This window comes from Xenopus laevis, chromosome 1L, assembly GCF_017654675.1.
Source record: "Xenopus laevis strain J_2021 chromosome 1L, Xenopus_laevis_v10.1, whole genome shotgun sequence".
Taxonomy (NCBI): domain Eukaryota; kingdom Metazoa; phylum Chordata; class Amphibia; order Anura; family Pipidae; genus Xenopus; species Xenopus laevis.
Genome location: NC_054371.1, coordinates 53,413,397 through 53,434,345, shown reverse-complemented (window position 1 = coordinate 53,434,345; position 20,949 = coordinate 53,413,397). Strand labels below are relative to the sequence as shown.

Sequence of the window (20,949 nt, the reverse complement as noted above, 5' to 3'; positions counted from 1 at the left end):
ATCTAAATACAAAAAAGTCCATTTGAAAAGATGCTAAGAATTGGCCATTCTATACCATATTTAATTTTATCACAAAGATGAACTATTTCTTTAACTCAGCAAATTGTGACAAAATCTACTGCCAAAAGTAGGTTCTGGACAATTTAAAAATAGGTTTTGTGGAAGTATGAATGCTGCACAATAAGCAGGGAATAGCACACATATGACTTATCACATAATTGAATGTTCTGCTCAAAATCAGCCTCAGGTACTGAGAAAGTTCACACCTGATAAGAGAGGGGAGCAATGAGGCAGATAATGCTGTCCAAGCCACCCGGGGTCTACTCTTCTGGAGCTTTATACAACCAGTGTCAGCCTGGCCCACCGGGATACCAGGAAAACTCCCGGTAGGCCAAAGTGTCAGTGGGCCCTCATGCTGCTAAACTTTTGGCCTATTTCATGGCCATTCCCTATTATATGAGAACAAAGAGGCTAAATAGATGGAATAATAGATTATAGTATGTAAAGAAAACAAACTAGGAGAATAGAGGTTGATTGAGGAGATGAAGAATATTAGTACTGAGAGTGGGCCCCTGGTCTAAGGTTTTATGGTGTCCCAGTCCAACACTGTATACAACTTTATAGACGATGGAGGGTAACATTGTCATACCTTTACTTTTCTCTTTTTCATAGAAATATGCAATGTTTTTTAACAGCAAACCATCACTCAAGTCAGGGATGTGTGTCCAATTTATATTCCAGTCTGAGGTGTTGGAAAACGTCTTCAGAATAATGTGCTCACATATATTTCGCTTAAAAATACAATAAAAATATAAGTATTAAAAAATTAAATATGTGTATTGGTTCAAACTGTAATATGTATTACATCTGCTATTCAGTCATATTTTGTCTCCTGCTGTACCTTGAGGAATTTACTATTTTTCCCTTGCAGGTAGCCTCAAGCATTTATACTAATGACCTAGTTCTCCTTTAAGTTAACTTTTCAGTATGTTATAGAAGGTCACTTCTAAGCTACTTTTCAATTGGTCTTCATTATTTATTTTCTATAGTTTTTTTTTAATTATTGGCATTTTCTTCTGACTTTTTCTAAAAATCAAACGCTTTATAAGTCTACAAACTTATTATAATTGCTAAATTTTATTTTAAATTTTTTATTCATGTTCATTACTTTTCCTATACCAGTCTTTTATTCAAATCAGTGCATGGTTGCTAAATTAATTTGGACCTTAGCAACCAGATTGCTGAAACTGAAAACTGGAGAGATGCTGAATAAAAAGCTAAATCACTCAAAAACCACAAATAATAAAAAATGAAAATCAATTGCAAATTGTCTCAGATTACCACTATCTACATTATACTAAGAGTTAACTGAAAGTTAAAATTCGTATTGTATAAAGCATAGCCTTTAATATAAAATGTTTAAAATATAAAGAGGCTCACGTCAATAAAAGGCTAGGGAAATGTTTGATGTGTTTCAGACTAACCATAGGCATCTGCCCCAAACCCTGAAACAAGCTTAATACACAATACAGCTCACAGGTTAGGAATATGCAATGAAATTACAGGTATGGGACCTGTTATCCAGATTGCTCATGACCACGGGTTTTCTGGATAAGGGATCTTTCCATTCCGTTAGTTGGGATCAAGAAAAAAAGTACTGTTTTACTATTACAGAGAAAAAAGAAATAAGTTTTACAAATTTGAATTATGTGTTTAAAATGGAGTCTATGGGAGATGACCGTCCTATAATTCGGAGCTTTCTGGATAAGGGATGCTATACCTGTACAGACTTACAAAGTAGAATGCAATACAGGTCACATGTTAAGAATATCCAATAAAATTCTGTTTACATTCTATTTCCTTTTCAACCTTTCTTGTGGCATTGTCACTCACATCTAATTTATGTGTTTTTTCATTACATTTGTTTTCTCCCAAATAAAGTTCTGTTTGCATTGCTCTTTAGTGTAATATGTTACACTATTACTGCTACTGTCCTGTCTATGTACTAGGAGTGAAAACCTCTTACTCTGTAATTCACAATTACAATAACCTCAAACAAATGTATTTTATGAAAAAAATTCATACTGCCATTGCTTACATCAGTAATAAATATTCAGACTGGAAAAAAGCAATTACCATAGATACACAACTCATAATAAAAACTTACCAAATCTAAACATGCTAATACAGGGGTGTTCCAATCTGCACTGATATTCCTAGATTTCATTCTCTGGGAAAGAGGCAAAACCTGTGATATGGCCACACTCAGACAGTACATTCTGCATAGGTCAGCCACTTCTTCCAATGTCAGGTCACTGTTATCCTTCAGAAAAAGAAAAGGGGAATATTTTATTATACTCCATGTTTTAGCAGTTGGGACCCATGATACTAGGGAAATATAGGCATACATTTCTTTCTGGTTATTTCGTGCCTAGGCTTGTGTTTTTATCGGTAGCACATTCAATCTTTTTCTCCGTTTTCTGTTAAAGGAAATGTAACCCTCAAAACAAATGAATGTAAAATGTTTCTCTGTTGGACTTATTTTGTTATTATGAATTCTTGAGTTTTTGGGATTTCTAACACTGTAAAAATTAGAGATCATGCCAGATTAGATTTGTTTTTGGAGTCTATGGGAGCCATTTTCTCTGTGAAACTTGGTGAAAATTGTTCCTGTCATTTAGGTATGCTAGGGGCTATTGGCTATATATGATATTGAGGGCAGAAGGTTATGTGAGGAGCACAGAAGGCCCAATAGGGGCCCCTGAGTGGGGTGACAAACTGAGTTCAAACGCTAAAATACAAAAACGTATTTTTCAGAATAAACCAGATAAAAAAGGGTACCTGTGAGGCTTTAAACATTTGATGTTTTGTGCTTTTACTTTTTTGGCCATAAATTGTCAGGACTGCAGAGCAGGACAGAATGCAGGTCATGCTTCTTATGTCTAAAGTCTCGTTCTCTTTCTCAACAAGAAATTTTATAGTTTGTTTGATCTGCAAGACAAAATACATTGCAAGTATTAGATTATTGCAGAGTAGAGCTAACAGGATAGCAGTACTTTTATTAGTATTATATCTCAGCTAAATCTGTTAACTGGTCAAAAATACTTTGAACAAACATCTAAAGCAATAATAAGTCCCAGTCAACATACAGTAAGTCATATAGTCATATAAGTAAGAGGGCTGCAGTGACTCTGTTATTGCTTTTGATCATAATGGTGGGATTGGCTTAGAGCAAAAGCATAAAGGAAGGATATCTAGCAAAATAACTAGTAACTGTCAGGTGCTTATTTTCAAAGCTTTGCTCACTTGGAGGCAAATTCACTAACATTCGTAGTTTCGCCAGGCGCAACTTCGCCGCGCTTCGCCGCACTTCGCCGGGCGTAGTTTCGCCAGCGCTCTGCAAATTCACTAAAATCCGAAGTTGCGCTCAGGGGTAGCGTAAGGTTGTGAAGTTGCGCTAGCGTTGATTCGCTATGTAAAGCGAAGTTACGCTAGCGAAGGCTAATTTGCATACGTCGCGAAATTCATATTTCAATGGAGGAATACGTATCAGCACTACAAATGCCTAGAAAACCTTCAAATCAGCAAATAAAAATTTATTTTGCCCTACACATGTGCCCACTGTCTAGGTAAGTTGCCATGAGTCAGGAAATGTAGGGGGGAAGGAGGGGAGCCCCAAAAAAATTTTAGATCTTTTTCAGCCTATCACCCATAATGTAGAAAACACGCCAGCGTTTTTTGGGACTTAAAAAAATTTTGACTTTTTTTTAAACAATCCCTATCTACTCTATTGCGCTTCGCCAGGTCTGAGGTGGCGAAGGAAGTCTAGCGTAAAAGGTAGCATTCAATACACTGCGCAAGTTAGTGAATTTGCGTAGTTACGTCGCTAGCGAAAATTCGCTAGGCGTAAGGGTGCGAAGTAACACTAGCGAAACTACGCCAGCGTTCGTTAGTGAATTTGCGCAGTAACGAAAATGCCAAACGCTAGCGAATTAACGCTAGCGTTCGGCGCTTCGGCGCTTAGTGAATTTGCCCCATATTGGTATCTTGAACTGCTACCTTGTTTTATTCATCAAAATGAATTTAATTTGGCTTACTGTGGAATTTCAAATAGCCCCCAGAAGTTCTACAAGCCACTAACATTTATGATAAATAATACCGAATATATAACGAAAGTGCTTTTTACAGGGCCCCCAGAAACATTTTTTTCAGACATTACTTTTTGTGTCAAAGTAGAGCCTGGCTAACTACTAGCTGATCCAGAAGGCAACAACATTATTCCTGACTCCAAAAGGTAGCCATTTCTTGAATGATTTACTAAGATTATATTTCAACCTTATATTTTCCAAACATGTTAAAAAAAAACATTCCAAACATGTTAAAAAAGACTTTCATGAACTTCTCTAACATATCGGTCATTACAATCACTTTAGGGACAGAACTTCCTATCAGGGATAGAACCTCTTATCTTCTGATCTGAATGGATACCCTTGTGTCTACTGAAAGACTCTACTGGTGAATAACGCAAATACTCAAATAAAGCAAAAAAGACTTCACCGTGACGGTAGCTTTTGAAATGCAAGAGTGAGTTTATTGGTGACTTCATCGTGAAGTCTTTTTTTCTTTTTGCTGAGTGGACAGATGAAAGCTGGCCATAGACATAACAATTTTGATTTTGCCCGAAAAAGATCTTTCCAAAAATGATCGTTCATTTCAGCACACATGTGTAGAGCTGAATCATCTAGGTATACAGGTAAAAACAATTGAATTCTTCCTGTACCTGACGATTCAGTACTAACAATGGCCAATGTTCAGGTGCCTTCAAAGGTGCCTGATATCCAAGTCTTCTGCCGATATCGGTTGGCTTGTCTCCCACCATACACGCACCGAATATCGCACAATATTGTACAATATTATCGGTGCATCTATGGCCAGACCAGAGAATTTGAGCAACACTGGTTGTAGAGTACGCACACGGTAGGACAATAATTGACTTGGTGAATAAAGCATCAAAGAGGTTGTATATTTATACAGAGTGACCATATCTCTGCCTCTTCTCAAATGTAAGAGGGGACTCCTTTAACCATCTGCATAATTTGAAAACTTTTTCCCATCAAGGATAGAATTACTTGCAAATTATATGCCAATATACAATCAAATGCACATGTGGTCGATATTATTTTTCATTATTTTTAGATTTTCATCATGGCGTTTGTTGCTGTCTCTGCTGTTTTTCTATGTTCTGCCTCATTTTCGTATTATAATCATTTTAATACACCAGGAGCCTAGTAGCAACTGATGCAACTAATTTATGGACAAATAGATGGGGCCATAAATCCTATATTTCAAAGCAGGAAAAATTTTAGCTTTTTTTTTTAAAGCCTGTAAATGGACACAACATGAAATTATGCAAGCATAGGTATTCATTTGTGCTAAGCATAATTTTTCTGTGATGTAAGTAAAGCATTATATTTGCTTTAATGTGACTTTTGCTGTGAGTGCTTTCATTTTGCTTTATTATATTGTAGCGCTATAATAAACTTTCTGGAAGTCTGTTTTAAGTACTTTCTGTATGGATTAACACCACCAATAAAACTCTTTTCTCAGGGGGTAAGCCTTCGCAGTGGGGTGGAGGCAGGGTGTAGTGCAACTGTAACTGTGTGCAATGCGCCAGTAGTTTTATTTTGCTTAACCAAAACCAGAGTTCACAATGGAGCATGGAACATAGAGTAACACATAGATCAATCAATATAACAAGGTATACTCACTGTATCAAACATAAAATGACTCTCTGCAAAGTAAAGAGTACACGTAGAGAGCTAGGCAGCTTGTCAGAAGGTATTTCCCCAATCTTCAGGATTACCTTAGGTGGAACTCAGAAGACTACATACTTCCCTGAGCCTAACACTAAGGCCCTACTATGGGGTCAGTAATACCTGGGATCTTAATCCCTCTAATATCCTCGTCGGAGCTTTGAGCTGCTCAACTACATACCCTATCTATCACTCCTAGAGTGATCTATTAAAGGGTATAACTATCACTTTACTATACGCAGACTGTGTTCCACCACCCCTAACCTCTGTGGCCTAACAGAGGAAAGGTTCAGCAGCAATGGCCCTGACCTCATGTTTTCAAGCCTTTTATGTTATGCCACAGTGCCATCTAGCATCCACTGTGAGAACTGCAGGGATTACATAAACACAAGGCCCCCATAAGGACCCACTTAGGCGTGAATATCACTAAGAATATGCCTGTCAACAAAGAGTAAGGGTGTCTACATTTTCACATCCCTACAATATTCTATCTTGTGCTACAAAGGAGAGGTGAGTGCTGGTAACAAGCACTGTTTATATATAACAAAACAATTTATGTGTCTGGGTGCATGGTCTGCAGACAATCCACACCACTAAAGAAGGATCCACTCTCACGGGTCTTTGAAGAAATACAAAAAATATTCATTACAAACACATAACTGACTTTTCAGTCCTACCTCAATGCCTTTCTCAAAAGTGAGAAAGACCTTGGGGTAGAAATAAATATTTTTTATATTTCTTCAAAGATCTACAAGTGTGGATCCTTCTTGAATGGTGTGTATTGTCTGCAAACCTTGCACCCAGGCACATAAACTGATTTGTCGTGAGTGCCGGCATTTCACAGTATATATAATAAATAAAATCTATATTATGCTCCATTGTTCTCCTTCCCTCTCCACCATGCCAGTGTTGACTCCCTGCATCCTAGGAATAATATACTGTATATATGATCTAATTATTTGCATTTATTGTTTCGTTTAGTAATGTATAATATTGATGCACTGCTTATTTTCCAGTCTTCATATAAGTAATTATACCTTTTCTATGGTGTCACTGGAATTGAACTTCTGTACATGCTCTCCATACAACTTTGCACATGGACCAATAAGCTCTTGAAGAACTTGCTTTTGGTTCTAGGTAAAAAAAAAAAAAGTAAGAATGGATTAGAGACCAATCTCTCACATTAAATTACTCTGATGAATTTAAACATACTGTATGTGAAGTAGAAGGTGGTAGTGTATTTTATCTTATTTCATGTTAGAAGCAGCTTACCTTTAAAGGATATAATTTACGATGGTGGGAAGCACTGATATGGTATCCATATATTCGGAGCTGATCAAACTCTTGTCCTGAAGTGAGTACGAGGTCTACTTTACTTTTCAGGGCACTTAGCATAAGCATACTGAAGAAATATGTTTGGGAAAGAGTTATGCCTTCGTCACAAACCATTAGAAAATAGGGATGGTGATCAGTCAAAAATGTGTTCCACTGAGCAGACAAAAAGTTGGAAATGGTGTATACGGCTGTGTCTGTATTATGTTCCAAGTGTAGTTTCAGCTGGGTCCGTAGAGAGATGAGGTCAGCTCTGCTATGGTAGAAATATGCCATATCCTGCAATACATTTTTTATGTGTCATAAAGATTTTCTTAAAAAAAAATTGTAATTGTTGACAGGGTCTTAGACTCTTAGAAGACAGAGACAATAATGACTGTACTGTATATTTTAAGAAATAAGTCAGTACAAAATCAGCAGTTTTTGGGAAACTTCCATCCAGCATATAATATGTGGCAAACTTTTTTTTACATTTCACAATAAAAAGAGAAAGACAGACGAAAAATGCATGTAGTTATATATAAGGAGTGACAACATATTGTCCAAAAATATCATGTTTACAACATACTAAAAGTGAATTTTAATGTGAACTGCCCATTTAACTGATGTTTGCAATGCAGTGTTTACTTCCACAATCCCAAAATAACTGCAGCTGTGAAGGGGGGGACTACAATTTGCACTTGTGTTTCATGATGGATTGGATCATAATTGCATAATTTGTGCCATTTGGCATCAAAATAAAATTTGCACTTGGTTCTTTAGACTCAAGTATGCTACACCTATTGACGCTGGTTGCCAATTTCGAGGGGATTTGCACATCTTGCAGGACAGATGCACCTGTGCCGAGGGAGCAACATACCTCAAAAAACACAACAGCATATTTTGCTCCTCGGTTGGTCAGTTTAAGCAAGTACGACTCTACCAAGTAGAAGAAATGCAGATGCTGTCCTGCCTTCAGTGACTGATCCAAAACACAAGTTAGCAGTAAGGAATCTCCATCAATCAAGAAGAATTCAGATTCCACATAATCATTGAGCAGACTGGCAAAGCTACAACAAAATATAAAATGTATTCTTCTGGTTATACATTTACTTTCATTCATAAAAATGGCAATGGTTAACGTTAACGTTTTAGTGTGAGCTGGCTGATGGGAAGTTTGCATTTACAGGGATCACACACTCATCCCTAAGAAGCTCAGGAACCAATTTCTATTCACCAAACATCAGTTCACTACCTACAATGGACTGTCCATCTATCTGTCCAATCAGATTTTGGAGATTAAAGTGATACTGACACTAAAAAAACTACTTATTAAAATATGAATGTACATTAAACGTTACCTATAGGTCATGTTAAATGTTTTTTGCTGAGAAGTTTGTTTGTAAATTATTGTTAATTGAAGTTCCTAAACCTGACTGTTTTGCCCTGACTGTCCCATATCAGCCTGTCAGTTAGAGTTTCTAATGCTAAGGGACTCCTGCTGCACAAATATGGCAGCCCCCTCATACAGGAACATGGGGCATCAGACATGTAATGTAACAGCATTGTGCAAATACTTTATGACAAAGTTATAAGTTGCTTTCAAAGGCAATATTATGATAGCTGTAAAAGAGTTTAATTTCTGGTGTCAGTATCTCTTTAAATGCAATACAATTGCTAATTGCTCAAATAAGGCTGCAAACAGGGACTTACTCAGGGACCTAGGCTCTGAAATGGAGCGAACTGTCCAGAATTTCCAGGTATGCTTAGGGGACACAGTGCTGTCCTACGCTGGGCGTTGCTGGTATATAGGTGTGCTACACTTCCCTGTATTTCTCCATCATCTGAACACATGTAGTAAATCTATGAATTGCACCTCTGCAACATCTTGCATTAATCTTCAAACTATGCATCTGTGTGATCCCTTAGATTTTAAAGATAAACATACAGAAATTCAGAAAGAATATGGAGTCACATAAGATAGATAGATAGATAGATAGATAGATAGATGATAGTAGATATGCTAAAATCTTGAACCCCCAATTATAAAGCAGGTATTAGTTGCATGTGTTGCTTTAAATTCCAATTTCATAAAATAAGTAATTACTGTATGTTTAATATTATTATCATTATGATTATTATTATTATTAACATGTATTTTTAGAGCGCCAACACCAATTACGTTGCAGCACAGGTGCTATCTGGACCCACGGGTCAGGAGTGGGTGAGTGCTCGCGGTTTATGTTTTCTATATCTCAGTGGAGTGTTGTTGCCTAAAACCAGATTGTAGGAGGTCCAGCAGATTATTGTCAGAGAGGCATATTGTTAGTCGGTTGTAAACTAGGCTCTCAAAACGTTTAGTTATCAAGATTAGAGGGATCAAGAGAGGGTTTTTTCAGTATGGGTAACAAGAGCATGTTTTAGTTGAGAAGGAAAAATTCCAGTTGTGAGCAAGAGATTAAATAGATAAATTGAGGCTTTAATCAGATAAGGATTGGCATTGCGGAGAAGTTTGAAAGGAATGGGATCAAGTGAGCAGGTCGTAAGGTGAGAGAAAGCAAAAAGTTCTGAGACTTCCTCATCAGTCACAAAGAAGAAGGAGCACAGTAGAGACTAGGGGTGTAAAGGAAGGGTGGTGAATGTCTAGGGGTGTTTATAAGTGCTTGTTAGCCATAATTAGCACTGCGTGTTTTAAAGAAATATAAAATACTCACACAGCTCTTGAGAATTTCTGCACTAAAAATGTGTGCATGCCATGGATGATTTCAGCATTTTTCATCTGGGATTCACTTTCAGTATTTGGTCCTTTAAAGCAGAAATTAATACATGAGCCACAGGTATACTGTATATAAACAATTCTTATTGTCTCATTTGCCAATTATTTCACATGTAAAAAATGTACCAATATATTTGTATTTCAGTTTTTTTTTCTGTTGCCAATTTTTTTTTAATCTTGTGGGCGTATTGTGGGCTTTCTTTTTTTCTTTTTGTCAGCGTGTAAGAGGATGGATTTTCTTACAACATATCTATTGGTTGCTTGTGTTAAGCATGGCTTTACAAAGTAGCTCCTTCCAGGTATAAGCTTCTCTTTTGAGATCGTAATATTGGTACAGGGATTTCATATAAAATAAGGTGAAAGGACTGGAAAGGGTAGATTGAGGGTCCTTTGTTCTGTGGCTGAAGCCCAACTCTCCAACCTTTGTCTGGACAGGATAGAAGCATTTTGATTTGCTTTCCCAGGACTGTGTTGCACCTTATTGATCTGGGGTTTGTATATTTCATGGTGTGGAGTCATTCAAATACATCGCCATACAAACCTTACAAAAATGTGATCTAATGGCAAGGGCACACAAAGTGTTGGCTCCTCTGCGGTGTGCCCTTGTCCTGAGGTTTTATCTCTGCTCTTAAAATCAGAAAGAGTGGATCGTGTCAAAGACAATACCATTTACCTCTTATCTTATATTTGTGATCCCGGACTGGTAATCCAGAAGTGATATTACCTTCAGTATTATTTTTAGAAAGCCTGTCCCTGTTCTTCTTTCGTCTCTGTTTTTTCAGGGATTGTGTCTGGACAGAAATATCTGGTGAGAAAATGGACAGTTTATCTGGACTCAAGTTTTATAGAGGCAGGTGTTGTTAATAGGGAAGAATAGAAAGGCAAATCCCTTTCCAGTAACACAGGTATGGGAAGCCAAGAAAATTGTATATAATTGTTCACTAACCTTTAATGTTAGGGCTGTGTGTTATTTATTTTTATCTCCATGAATATACTCAATATTTAGGGGCAGATTTATCAAGGGTCGAAGTGATCATTCGAATTCGATTCGAGTTTGCGGGTTGATCCTATTCACCCGAGGTTCAAAAATTCGATGTTTGTAATAAATTGCAATTGGTCGAATTTTGAGTCATGGGAGTTTTAACTAACTCCCATGAACTCAAAATTCGACCCTTGATAAATCATACCCTAATAGTTTAGGAATAGTTCATTCAAAATGAAAGTGGTCTCAGAACCTGAATCAACTATTCCGGCTGTTGTTTCTCCTACTTAGGGCAGAGACAAACGCTGAGATTCAGGGAGATTAGTCGCCCGGCAACAAATCTCCTCTTCTTCGGGCAACTAATCTCCCCGAAATGCCTCCCCTGCCTTCCCACTGGGTAGAATGTAAATTGCCGGCGGGATGGCACTTCGAACGGTTAGTTTTCTGCAGTCGCCAGAAGTTTCTTCATGAGGCAACTTCAGGCGACTTCGGAAAACGAAACGTTCCGAGTGCTATCCCGCCGACAATTTTCATTCTAGCCAGCGAGAAGGCAGGGGAAGCAGTTCAGGGAGATTAGTCGCCGAGATTAGTCGGCCAGGGAGGTGTTATCCTAATACTTTGCCATTGTTTTGTTGACTGCTGGGGGAAGAGGAAGGGGTTGATATCACTCCAACAGTGCAGCAGTGAAGAGTGACTGAAGTCTCATTACTGAAGGCACCCGAGAAACTAACAACATGTCTAGCCCCATGTCAATTTTCAAAATTAAAAAATATGTTTGCTCTTTTGAGCAAACAGAATTTTCAAATAGATTTGAGTACACATTCTGAAAAAAAAATGGTTTACCATGACAGATTTCCTTTAAAAAAGAAAAATACAGCAGGATAAGCAAAAAACACAAGGGGTTTGACACTCGTTGTCAGTTCGCAATGTGTATAGAGTTAGAGGTTCCTGTGTATTGAGTTTACACTTCACTCTTTCTATCTCTCTCTGAGACTGACCAGCTAGGGTTTTAAAGCCTCCTGATTAGTCAGTTGAGGTTAATCAGACTCGGTTTTTCAGTCTGTAGCTCCTTCACCTGCTACAACACTAAAGTAAAATATTAAAGTATTTTATTTCTGTGTTTATTCTTGTTTTTTTGTTAGTGATCGCTATTATAAACAGCTGTTTGCATCTAACCTAATATTTCTTATACCCTTTTTTTTACAGATTATGTCTCAGAGGTAGTATATGGAGGCCTGTGGAATGGCCATTTTTAAAAAACTGACTTTGCAAATGGACCATATATATCGGCATACAATGCCTTGGTGTAGGATGACTTGGAAAGGAGCGCAGCTGTCAGTCAGAATAAATGGCACACTAGAGAGGTGGCTGGTCATGCAGAAAAACAAAAATAAATAAATGAGTGCAGACATGATCTGAAGTTGGAAGAGAGTACAGTCTTAACTGGTCTGTAATAGATGGAGTTTAAGAAGTTAAGAAGCTCTAGAAGATGTGCAAGTAAAACCAGTTTTAGAAGCACCTAAGCAAGTAATATTTAGAAACATTACTGCCTCGAATTTGAGAAAATGTTTTTATTTTGCATTGGTGATCCCACTTGTACCTGTCTTGTTGCTTAATTCGGAACTTTCAGGGGCAGGTTCTTTTTGGGAGTCCAGTAAGTTCTCTCCTGAATCCTGAGATCCTTGTGTAGCCATTGCTTGGAAGCTGCAATTGAAAAAGAGTATTATAACCTCTCCACTTTATTTAAATCAAGCTGACTGTTGCTGGCTATGTCAGAGATAATGATGTGAGCTTTAGTGACTGCCTACAGTATGACTTTTGGCTCTTGGCCTGTGAGATAACAGGCTGCAAGGATGTTAAAATTCCCACACACATTTCAGATGCTATTTTCATCTAAGAAATTTGTGAATTATTGATCTCCAGAAAGACCAGGCTTCAAATTTACATAGTTACATAGTTAAATCGGGTTGAAAAAAGACAAAGTCCATCAAGTTCAACCCCTCCAAATGAAACCCAACATCCATAAATGTAAACGCTTTGTATATTATATCTTGTAGAAAATAAAATTAATGTTTATAAAATATTCTTCTTACTTGTGTAACTTCTATGGTCAAAAAATACCACTAAACATTTAGGGGCAGATTTATTAAGGGTCGAAGTGAAAATTTGAATTTTTTTATGGCCAAAACTGTCAAATTCGACTAGGGAATTGTTAAAATTCGATTCAAGTTTTTTTAAAAACTTTAATTAGATTTTTGAAATTTATCATACACTGGCCCTTTAAGAATTCAAATTTGCCACCTTAAACCTGACGACTTGCTGTTTTAGCCTATAGGGGACACCCTGGGATCAATTTGAAGTTGTTTGCTGCCTTCCTGACATTCAAGTTTTTTCATAGTTAAAAACTTGAATCGAATTCGATTCGGATTCAAATTTGATTCAATTTCGATTTGAATTCGATTCAAGTATGCAAGTTTTCTAATAATTAATAAATAAATTTAATAAATTGCAGTTGGTCGAATTTCGAGTACACGGGAGTTTTAAATAACTCCCATGAACTGAAAATTCAACCCTTGATATATCTGCCCCTAAATGCCTGGAAATAAAGCTACAGAAATCACGTACAGAATCTTTATCTAGTCAAATATATGAATGACAGCCAACTAAAAATAACGTTTATGGGGCACATTTACTAAGCTCAATGAAGGATTCGAATATAAAATACTTCGAATTTCAAGCATTTTTTTGGGTACTTCGACCATCGAATAGGCTACTTCGACCTTTGACTACGACTTCGACTTTGAATCGAACGATTCGAACTAAAAATCGTTCGACTATTCGACCATTTTAAACCTACCGAGCACCAATGTTAGCCTATGGGGACCTTCTCCATAAGCTTTCTAAGCTTTATTTGATCGAAGAAAAATCCTTAGATCGATGGTTTAAAATTCTTAGAATCGTTTGATTCGAAGGATTTAATCGTTCCATTGAACGATTTGTCCTTCGATCGAAGTATTTGCAGTAAATCCTTCGACTTCGATATTCAAAATCGAAGGATTTTACTTCGATGGTCGAATATCGAGGGCTAATTCGACCCTTAGTAAATGTGCCTCTATGTGTATGAATATATGGATATTATGTATAATATATATATATATATATATATATATATATATATATATATATATTTATATATATTTATATATAAAGTTGATGGGTTTCACAGGGTTGAATTGGGATGGTGCGACACCTGGAAAAAAATATGGTGGGCCCCGACTATCCAGGACCCCCACTTCCTGACAGATACTGCAGGTGTTCCCAACCCCCAGGGCAAGGAAAAGGTAAAATTTGCGTGGGCAGGCAGGTGCCCAGTGAGGGGGTCATGTTTGTCTGGAGCTCACGTCTGGGGTGGGGAGGATCGTGACTAGAGTGGCAGGCTGTGGGGTGGGGGGATTTTAACTGGGATGATGGGCACACAGGGTGGGACCCCTGAAGTGGCAGCAGTACTGTAACTATCACTGCAGGACATGCAGCTGGGCCACCCACCTCCCTCCAGAAATCTTTGGTCTGGATTTGGACATGCGTGAGTCTCGGGCAGCCCTCGAGAGGGTGTAGGCCTGGGTTCACCTCCCCACACCTCCGGTAGTTCAGCCACTGGGTGGCAGCCGTGTTGAGTCCCGTACACCCCAGTCCAACATTAGTGTCTGAGCTGTGTTTCAGTATCTTAGAATGTGTTTGAGTGTGTAAGTGTCTTAGAATAAGGGGGTTATTTCTCAAAGTCCAAATTTATCTCAACATGTTCTGCCAAAAACTCTGATTACATCTGCACGGGTTTTTTCCACTTATTTATTATTAGATTTTCCCCGAAAATGTGGTTTGCGGGAAAAAATGTAAATTTCACGATTTTTCGGATTTTACACCTGAAAACTCAGATTTTGTATATTTTTTTTCCCGAAAACTCCGAAAAATCATTGGGATTCTCCCATTGACTTGCGGTATATGCAACCTCAACAGGTCTGAGATGCATGATTTTCTGATTAGGACTTTTCCATCCTCGGGGTATAATAAATTCTGAAGAATTTATTATTTTTTAAAAGAGTGTGTGAGTGTGTGTGTGTGTGTGTGTGTGTGTATTTTCTGTGGGATACACTTCCCACACCGACCTCTATGCCTAAGTCATTCCATATGTTTTCTACAGCCTAGTTACATTCCAGAACGATTGGTATATAAGCAGATGTACAGTATGAGTGGCCAAGTCAGGAGTGCATAAATAGAACACTGTTTAACCCATTCATGCCTAGTTTATAACCATTATTTCTATAAATAATGAAAATTCTACTACTTCATGCAATTTACAGTACTGTTAGTTTGAGTGTTAACATTATTTTTTATCATGTGACTATATAAACTTGTAATTTTTACCACTGAGGACACAGAACACATCTTTGACCTGATCTTACACATATATACAGGGAAAAAATTGAGAAGGACTATTGTCCTGGGCCAGTTAAATCGTCAGCCGTGTAGCGCAGTTACATAAATTGTTATAAATAAGCTTATATTAAGACTTTCCCAAATTATCTACAGGTAACTTCTATAAAAACGTGCGTGACTTGCCTAGAAACGTACATACAGTATATATATATCCTTTTTATTGTGAAAAAATCTAAATTTCTGTCACATATTCAGACCTTTATTTAAAGGTTGTTTAAAGGGTAAGGCATTTTTTAGTAGCAGTATGCACAAAATGTCTCTGTCTTAAATATATTGATAATGGGTTGAGTGCAGAGGACCTTTTGTAGTTGACTTTATCATAAAGGACTGAATATGTGACATAAATGTTAACAGTAAAAAGGATGTTTTTATTTTTTAAGCAAGTCCTGTGACTGCTGAGTCATTGCTGTGGATGTACTTGAAGAACTACCACTTGGCACCACGGCGGTTGGTGGATTTATTTGTGTGTGCTCTTCAATACTATGGTATATCCCTTTTACTCAAGTTATTTTATTAATAAATAAGGCAAAATTGGACATGGGCGTTTGGTCAAGCTTTTTTTATTTTAATTATGAGATAAATTCGGATTTTAGTAAATAACCCCTGAAATATTACCCAGTATCATATTTAAAAAACACAACTAGATTTTTCTTTAATGATAAAATGACGATTAAAAAAAAAGCAATTGATTCAACGAGCTGCCATTCCTGATATTATTTTAGAAATGGATTATATTCTCTTTATCGCATGCGACGATCCATTATTATATCCCATACTCCTTTTGAATATATATATATATATATATGAAGTGTATGATGAACAAGTCTAGAGACAGGTACTCGCAGAGTTAAACTGCAAAATGATTTATTCGCATGACATGTTTTAGGCTTAGCCCACAAATGGCAAAAGGGATTTAGCAGTATAAGTCTGTGAGTAGCTGCCTCTTTACAATTAAAGCATACAATACAGAACTAGCAAGACAATGGTAACTGTTACGTGTTATAACACATAGAGATGTACTTACTTCCTAGAAGAAATTGACAGGAAACCGTACAGTATTCAGGCTGGCGAAAGGAATAACAGGCTGCCAGTTTCTCCAGGCTTTTTTCCTTCCTCTTCGAGTCTCTCACTCCCTCCCCTATTCCTCCATTTTATCAAGCTGCTCAGTTTCGTTTCTCTGACAGAACCCATCCTGCAGTAGTTTCGTTTTCATTGCAAACGATTTGTGAAACAGATGAAGTATGAAGCGCTTGCAGGACAACGAAACAATGTTGTATTGATCAAGGGAGGCAATCTGCACACATATTGAGTGATTGGGCCTGTTCACCATGCTGTGTATAAAGTAGAGAGAAACATTACCGTTGATGTTGCCCATAGCAAGCAATCAGCAATTAGATTTCAACAGAAAACAAAAGCAAAGATCTGATTGGTTGCTATGAGCAACAACATTCCACATTTTACACTAAACGTCCCTTTACAAGCAAGACTAAAGTAAGAGCTGTAAGACAAAAAAAAGAAACGATTCAATATCATTTATAGGAATTTTGTTTAAAGGAACAGTAACACCAGAAAGTGTCTTTATTCAGAAAGGGCATTCTTGCCAGTGTCACCAAATCTGGGATGATGGAAGTTGATTGATATGAGTATTAAGATCAATGGAAAAATAGAAGATTGTGGTGGCAGCGATGGAAATGACAGACCCACAGATCTTGGGTGGCTAACACTGGTATTCCAAGTGGCCCTGCGTTCCTTCTTTACATCAGGAAAGATAAACAATGTGAAGGGCATTTCAGGGAAATTCTCCATCTGCTACTAAAATCATGCCTAGATCTCTGCTCAGGCCTAGGGAAACAATGGACAGAGCCAAACTCTTGTAGGGGTCTACTTAAAATTAGGATCTTACTAAACATGCTGGGGGCTATTTACTAAAACATGAATTTATCAATTTTTTAAATAAAAAAACCCAATACCAAACTCCCATACCCGATTTTACCTAATTTATTATTAAAAAATGCCACATAAATATTTGACAATTAAACTGTTCAGTAGACCCCTGGCATTTATATTGATGGTGTTTTATCTAGGGACATGGGGGCAGATTTACTAAGGGTCGAAGTGAATTTTTTCGAAGTTGGGTATTTCGACCATCAAATAGGCCTAAATTCGACTTTGATTCAAAGTGAAAATGCTTTGACTATTCAACCATTCGATAATCGAAGTACTGTCTCTTTAAAAAACTTCAACTTTGACACTTCGCCACCTTAAACCTGCTGAATTGCTATGTTAGCCTATGGGGACCTCCTAGAACATATAGCCAACATTTGGCTAAGTTTTTGGAAGTCGAAGTATAATTGTACGATCATATGATTAAATCGTTTGAATCGTTTGATTCGAAGAACGATCGTAGTACGATCGTAGGATGTTAAAAATCCTTCGAATTTGACCTGAATATCGAAGTATGCAATTCGATGGACGAATTTCAACGTTTTTTCCACTTCGACCCTTGATAAATCTGCCCCTTATTGTGGAAAAAAAGATGCTGCAAAGTGGAAATTTTGAGGCGATTTTCAGAAATATCCTAAAAACTGGCAAATTTAGGAATGTTTTGCAGTGTGTTAGTTTGGTGTAGAAATAGTTTGGATTCAGAAGAAAGAGAGCCCTGGAGACAAGCACAGCATAGGTGGAAGGGCGGCATGACCAGGCCAGAATACTTAGCAGGGATTGGATAGGCAGCATAGGCTGGGTAAAGGAGGGGGGGTTACTGTGGGCAGAGGTGGTTGGCGCCAAAGTTTTCCAGTCAGTGGCCATCTTACAGACGAGAAACTGGTTGGAGTGAAAATGGAGCAGAGTATTGAGGCAATGCTAGCGCAGCTACGATCGCAGGCGGCTTTGAGAGGAGCGGGATGGCTGCAGCAGTTGATGCCTGAGGCATCTGTGGAGATAGAAGGGCCAGAAAGCAGAGGAGCAGCGCCGACTGAAGCGAAGAGGGCACGGCGGTCCAGGCCTCCTGTTAGGCTCAGCCCATCGCCGACACGCAGAGGCACCAGACGGACGGTGAGCAGCAGCCCGCAACCAGCACAGCAGCGGTGCCGGACGGAGACAACGGACACGGCGAGAGGTGAGCGGTCAGGGAGTAACGCCGCAGGGACAAGCAGAGAAGGTGGCAGCGGTGCTGAAGGGGGTATGGCCGTTCAGGGCGGCGCAGTTCAAAGGCCCGACAAGCCGCGCGCCGGGGGGAAGAGATACCCCGCGGGGAGGCAGGACCATACACAGGTGACAGGTGCCGGCAGGGGGTCGCGAGGAAGGACCCGCCAGGCGATAGTGAGGCAGCCAGAGGAAGCAGTATGGTCCCCGCCACCAACAGAACAGGGGGAGCGTCGACGGAGCCCACAGCGCAGTGGCGCTGACACAGCGCGGCAAGCGCCGCAGGCTGCAGTGGACAAACAAGCTTTGAGGGGGCACAGACAAGCAGGAGAGAGGGAGCAGCAAAGAGATGACAGGCAGTCAGGCCTGAGGAGCGGCAGGGAAAGGTCCTTGTCAGGCACGGGAGCCACACAGTTTCCAGGTGAGGAGATGAGAGACAATGACGTGCAGCCTAGCACTTCCACAGCCAGCATGACTGAGAGAGAAGAGGACCAGCACAGCACAGCTAACACAGGTAGCACTAGCCACACAACACAAATGATTACCTCACAGAATACACAAATGCAAAGGGGGCAGTCGAGAAGGGAGATAGAAATCCCAGATGGGGGACATGGGGTTTTTGCTGGACAAGAAGGGAATTCCCAGGTGTCAGCGGGTTCCATGGAGACATTTTTAAGTGGTTTGCGCACATTGCTGATGCAGATGGGGGGTGCTCCGGAAAAAGATAGACAAGCGGGAACATCAAGTGTGAGCAGACAAGCAGTGGTAAACATAGATGAGGGTTCAAAAGGGTCTGGGGGAACCACAACAACCAATACGGAAAAAGCTATAGAGAATACAAGTAGTAAACCCACACCAATATCGGATGCTGCGAAGGGGCATACCTATGTGTGTTATGAAGGGCCGCTAGGGGCGCATCTTAAGCAGGAGGTGAGAGAAAGAATTTGGAAACGAGAATATGTTGATATTTTCACGTTACTACCTCTGGAGAGGTTTAATGTAGAGAAGTGGGAAAAAGGGAAGGAGTACAGAAAGGAAGAAGATGAGGACAGAAGGCGTTTCCGGTTGATCCCTAGAACATTTGGGAACTGGTTACAGGCATTCGCAATTTTGGCCAGTGTGACAGGCGAGAAACATCCAGGGCAATGTTCGGGGTTATTTTGTTATTTGGATGGCATCTGGGAGGCACACAGGGTGTACGGAGGCATGGCATGGCTAAGATACGACGAACATTTTAGGCAAAAGATGGCAGTCAGAGAGGATTTGCAGTGGGATCATAGAGACATTGGGCTGTGGATGAGACTCATGAATAACAAAGGTTATCAAGGTTATTCGGTTGCGACTAATGCACAGCCCTTTCAAGGGGGCTCCAGCGGGGGGACAGCCAGCTCGTCGGGAGCCCACAAAAAAGGAGTTTGCTGGCTGTTCAATGATAGCTACTGCAAGTGGGGTAACACATGTCGATTTAAGCATGAGTGCTCATCATGTGCAGGATCACACCCCTTTTCTAGATGCTTTAAAAGAAACAAGGCAGGGTCACCTAGAGCAAAAGATAGTTATACAAAAAGGGGAGACACCAGTGAAATTAAGGGAGATGCTTCCTTTTCTAAATGAGTACCCGGATAGGGAAAAGGCAAAACTACTGATTGGAGGTTTTAAAGATGGTTTCCGTATTCCAGGGAGGGAGGTGATAATGGCAGGCAGTCTTAAAAACCTAAAATCAGTAAATGAAAACGTACAGTTGGTGAAGGAAAAGTTGGAGAAGGAGGTTAAATTGGGTCGCATGGCTGGGCCGTTTAAGGAAACACCATTGCATAACATAAAGGTGTCGCCTCTGGGTTTGATTCCAAAAAAGGAGCAAGGAAAATACAGATTGATTCACCACCTGTCCTATCCAAAAGGGGGCTCAGTAAATGATGACATTGATAAAGAGCTAACGAGAGTATCATATACATCATTTGATGAAGCCATACGGCTGGTCAGAGAGGCAGGCAGGGGCGCCTTCATGGCCAAGACAGACATAGAAGCAGCTTTTAGGCTTTTGCCAGTGCACCCAGACTCTCTGTACCTGCTGGGCTGCCATTTTGAAGGTGAATTTTATATTGATCGATGTCTGCCAATGGGGTGTTCGATCTCATGCGCGCTGTTTGAGGCGTTCAGCACATTTCTGGAGTGGGCGGTGAAGCGTAGGGCTGGCCTGAATTCTATAATTCATTATCTGGATGACTTTCTGTGTGTGGGCCCCGCCAATTCCACGGTATGTGCTGTTTTGCTGCAAACGATACAAGACGTGGCGATCCAATTTGGCATCCCGCTAGCGCCAGAAAAAACTGAGGGCCCAACAACTTGTATAAAGTTTCTAGGTATTGAAATTGATACAAAGGAGGGCGTGTGCAGGCTACCAAGCGATAAGATTCAAGGGTTAAGAG

The 20,949-nt window shown here is 39.3% G+C and overlaps 1 protein-coding gene across 1 annotated transcript in view; it reads right to left on the bottom strand.

Moving 5' to 3' along the window:
- The window catches only part of LOC108719603 (probable ATP-dependent RNA helicase DDX60), a 66,722-nt gene extending 49,969 nt beyond the window's left edge, over positions 1-16,753 (bottom strand). Inside the window, 10 exon segments of the mRNA XM_041589235.1 lie at positions 650-791; positions 2,168-2,323; positions 2,842-2,991; positions 6,851-6,946; positions 7,086-7,424; positions 8,005-8,194; positions 9,839-9,929; positions 10,625-10,705; positions 12,483-12,586; positions 16,401-16,753. Coding sequence (XP_041445169.1) covers positions 650-791; positions 2,168-2,323; positions 2,842-2,991; positions 6,851-6,946; positions 7,086-7,424; positions 8,005-8,194; positions 9,839-9,929; positions 10,625-10,705; positions 12,483-12,576 — 1,339 coding nt within the window. The 5' untranslated portion in view covers positions 12,577-12,586; positions 16,401-16,753.
- Between the last annotated feature and the right edge of the window lie 4,196 nt (positions 16,754-20,949).